This window comes from Elephantulus edwardii, unplaced genomic scaffold (assembly GCF_000299155.1).
Source record: "Elephantulus edwardii isolate Elephantulus edwardi_28Jun2011 unplaced genomic scaffold, EleEdw1.0 scaffold00314, whole genome shotgun sequence".
NCBI lineage: Eukaryota > Metazoa > Chordata > Mammalia > Macroscelidea > Macroscelididae > Elephantulus > Elephantulus edwardii.
Window position 1 is genome coordinate 2,282,727 of NW_006400064.1, and position 4,471 is coordinate 2,287,197.

The 4,471-nt window shown below is 44.7% G+C and overlaps 1 protein-coding gene and 1 non-coding gene across 2 annotated transcripts; one reads left to right on the forward strand and one right to left on the reverse strand.

Moving 5' to 3' along the window:
* Positions 1–829: 829 nt before the first annotated feature.
* Positions 830–901, reverse strand: TRNAW-CCA. Its single transcript has one exon. It is a non-coding gene; the product is annotated as a tRNA-Trp (tRNA).
* Positions 902–2,778: 1,877 nt separating this feature from the next.
* On the forward strand, positions 2,779–2,892 carry LOC102861590 (dolichyl-diphosphooligosaccharide--protein glycosyltransferase subunit 4-like). Its single transcript, XM_006901199.1, has one exon. It carries the CDS (start codon positions 2,779–2,781, stop codon positions 2,890–2,892), a length of 114 nt encoding a protein of 37 aa, XP_006901261.1.
* Positions 2,893–4,471: the final 1,579 nt, after the last annotated feature.

Sequence of the window (4,471 nt, forward strand, 5' to 3'; positions counted from 1 at the left end):
AAGGCTCTGAGGGAGAAAGATGGATAATCTCCACCCTTTCTGATTTACAGCCTTGGACAATCCACTGGAAAGTCAGCTAAGAATCACTTCTGACAGTAACTTTGTCAGTTTGACAAAATAGCGATTTGATCTGGGAATAGCCTGCATAATATCTTTGATTTGAAATGTGTTGAGATTTGCTTTATGGCCTAAAATGTGGTAAAACTAAAAATTCTTCGTCACTGAACCTAGCTCATGGTTGACTACCCAGCAGATTTTCTATGGTTGTAAATCACAGGAGATTATCCACCTACCTCCAGAACAGGTGGGGAATTCAAACTGGCCACATTGTAATTAGCATCCCAACTCCCTACTGACTAGGATACAGCAGCAACACTTTCAGTCCAGAGGAGCTTGAGAGCAGAGCTGTTTATTTATTGTTTGCAGAGTTCTATGTACAAAGAGCTCCACTTAAAATATACTGTTTATCACAACCCTTCATTTATTTTTGGACCATTTTACTGTCGGCAATATGTAGCTTTTGTGTTTGTTTTTGTGTTTAAAGTGAAAATTTACAGATACTCATCACTTCTTGATTGCAGCACATAATTTGCTGAAAAACAACAATCTTATCTTTAAAGTTTATATGTAATGTTTCTACTTTCTAACCAGAAATAAAGAGTAAAATTTTCTAAAAGTTAGGTAGTGGGTATGAGTTGTTTATCCTTTTTTTCTAGACGAAAAAACAGAATTTTCTGTGTACTGTAAGACTTTTCATGTAGCCCCAATTTCCATTTTTATTTGGAACACGCTCACTACATTTCTTTTGTAGTCAGAAAAATAAAAACCTTGACCCCGACGTGACTTGAACACGCAACCTTCTGATCTGGAGTCAGACGCGCTACCATTGCGCCACGAGGTCACACTAGAGGGTGCACTTCTCGCCGCTGAAAGACTTCTGTGTGTCTTGGTCCTGCTGCTCGCAGCTAAACCCGGAACTGCCCCCCCACCCCCGACCCGAGCGTGTAGAGGAGAAGCAGCACCGGGATGTCAGCCCCAGAGTCTTAGGAACCGGTGCCATCCGGGCAGCAGAGCATGGCCACTCGGCCTCCGTTACTCCGCAGAATGGGGTGGGGCGGAATCCCGCCGGCCTGGGTATGAGGGTATGTGAGGCCCTGGGCGGAGGGCAGAGACGCAAGACGGCTTAGGGAGAGTGAACTGGGGTGAGAGGTAGCTCCTCCGGTGTCCTCCTGATGGACGGCGTTATGGGGGTGGGGCGGGGAAGGATAGATGGGATTGGGTGAGGACATAGCATATACATCCTACCGGGGGAGGGGGACGAGATGCGGATGCCACTGGAGTGGGATAGGGAGAGGGAGGGCGGGGCCTGGAGCGAGAGGGCGGAGTGGGGGCCGGGTGGGTTGACACGGGAGTGAGAGGGTGGGGCCGGGAGTGATGGGGAGAAAGGAGGCGGGGGCGAGAATGAGAAGGATGAGGATGGGAGGAAGGGGGCGGGTGGAGGGTGGGAGTTGGTGTGACGGGCGAGGTGCGAGCAAAGTGGGGCACCAGAGCTGTGGGTGAGATGGGAAGGGTAAGGGGGGGGCTTGGGCTGGGAACCGGGCTTTTTATCCTCTAGTTTCTTTCTTCCTTCCTCTTCAACCCCCTTCAGGTGATCTGATGACAAAGGGTTAAGGAGTTACACTGTCACAGTTGAAATTCACCAGCAGCTGGTCGAGAGAAAGATGGGCAGTTTCTTCTCTTGCTTGGTATTTACTGCCTCTGAAAACCTGTTGGAGGGTGACTCTCAGATAATAAGAGTTCCCATCAAATATTTAATTTTGTTTGAGACATCAATAAGATGAAACAAAAGATAAAATTTATGTGATATCATCATTGTCTCATGAATTTTAGCACAAGATATAAATAAAACTCTAAGAGTTAATATTTAAGGATGCTATGGGCAGAATGTTGAACGATCCAGGAAGCATTAAAATAAGATGGAAGGAGTATACAGAGTCGTTGTACTAAAAAGAATTGGCTGACACGGAAGTATTTCAATAAACAATGATCAAGAGGCAATGGTGATGAAGGAGGAAGTTTGGGCTGCTCTGAAGGACTTGGCAAAAAAAATAAAATGAAGTCCCAGGAACTGATGGTATGCCATTTGACACATTTCAACAGATGCTGCTCTGGACATGTTTACCAGGTTGTGCCAAAAAATCTGTATGACAACCACCTGGCCAACTGACTGGAAGAGATTTATATTTATTCTATTCCAAGAAAAGGTAACGCGGCAGAGTGTGGAAATTATCAAACAATATCACTATTATCACACACTACCAAAATCCTCCTGAAAATGATCCAGAAATGACTGGGGCAGTACATTGACAGAGAACTACCAGAAATACAAGCTGGGTTTAGAAGAGTTTGTGGCACTGGAGACATTACTGCCAATGTCAGATGGATCTTGGTAAATTGGTAAAAAGCAAAGAATACTAGAGGAATGTCTACCTGTGTTTCATTGACTATGCAAAGGCATTTGACTGTGTGGATCACAACAAATTGTGGCTAACCTTGAGGAAAATAGGAATCCCAGAACACTTGATTGTGTTATGTGAAACCTATACTTGGACCAGGAAGCAGTCCTCAAAACAGCAGAATAACACTGCATGATTCAAAATCAGGAAAGGAGGCCGGAAGTGCCTGATTTGGGACTAGGTGACGCTCTGAAGTGCCGGCCCGGTCTCCTGCCTGGAACTTGTTCGCGGCAAGCATCCGAGGCGAGCCCGGCGGGTCAGGATGATCTCGGACGTGCAGCTCGCCATCTTCGCCAACATGCTGGGCATGTCGCTCTTCCTGCTTGTCCTTCTTTACCACTACGTGGCCCTCAACAATCCCAAGAAGCAAGAATGAGAGTGGCGCTTTCCCCCGCCCCAGGGTTCCAGGACATAGTCTGAGGCAAGATGGAGGGTGTGAGGGGCCTTCACACTTCACTTCATCCCTTCTGTCCATCACAACATAAAAAGCAACTACATTTGGATTTTTCCAAAGAACTTTTATTTCCTCAAAGTCTTCCTTAACCCTATGGAACAAGAAGCTGCCACTGAATAGGGCCCAGTATAGGGGCTGATTTCTTTTCTACTCCCCCAATATAAAAATATAGATATATAAAAAAAAAATAAAATCAGGAAAGGAGTGCATCAGGGATGCATCCCGCCTTCATACCTTTTCAATCTTTATACAGAACAGATCATTTGGGAAGCAGGGCTTAATGAGGAGGAGTGTGGCATAGAATTGGAGGAAGACTCAACAACTTATATTATTCAGATGTTACAAACTTGCTTGCTGAAACTGTCATTATTTGCTATGCATCAGAGAACTGGACAATGAATAAGGATGACAGAAGAAGAATCAATGTCTTCGAATTGTGGTGCTGGAGAAGAGTCTTGAACATATTTTGAAGAGTCTTGAATATATTATGGACTGCCAGGAAAATAAATAAGTCTGTCTTGGAGAGAGTGAAACCAAGTTTCTTCTTGGAGTCTAGGATTTTGAAGCTCTGTCTTACATACTTTGGGCATGTTGCCAGTAGAGACTGGTCTTTGAAGAAGGACATCATGCTTGGAAGGGTGGAGGGAGAGAAATACCCCTGATGAGATGGATTGATATAGAAGTGGGACAATGGGAGTAGGTGTGTCAGAGTCGGGCTCAGGATAGGATAGACTTCAGAGCTGTTGTAAATAGGGTTGCTATGAGTCACAGGCTACTTAACGGCGCATAGCAACAACAACTGGACCAAAATACAATATCATAATTGTTATGTGCCGTCGAGTTAACGACTTCATAGTGAATCCTATGCACAGTAGTTGTGAATTTGCTCTATCCTGACTTCAGTCGCATTGTCTCTGACACATTATCCCAGTTACTGTGTGAAACCATCTCATTTGAGGTCTTCCTCTCCTGAGCTGTCCTTCCACCCTTCCAAGCATGATGTCCTTCTCCAAAAACTGTTCTTTCTTGACAACATGTCCAAATTATGTGAGATGGAGTCTCAAAATCCCTGCCTCCAAGGAGCAGCTTGGTTTCACTCTCTCCAGGACAGAACTCTTCTCTTAGCAGTCCATGATATGTTCAACACTCTTCTCCAGCACCACAACTCAAAGGCATCAAGTCTTCTTCTGTCAACTCTACTTATTGCCAGCTCTCTGATGCGTTATTGCTCTTCAATACTCTGGAGAGGCCATGACTGCAATTTTTCCTGGTGCAATGGGGGAAAGATTGACGTTGTCAACAATTTAATATTATTGGATCCAAAATGAACACCAATAGCAACAGCAGGAAAGGAAGGAAGGAAGGAGAAGAAGGAAGGGAAGGAAAGAAAGAGGGGAGAGAGAAAGGAAAGAGAAAGAAAGAAAAAAGAAAGGAAGGAAGAAAGAAATAAAAGACATGTTGCACTGGGAAAAATCTGCTGTCAGAGACTTCTCCAAAATCC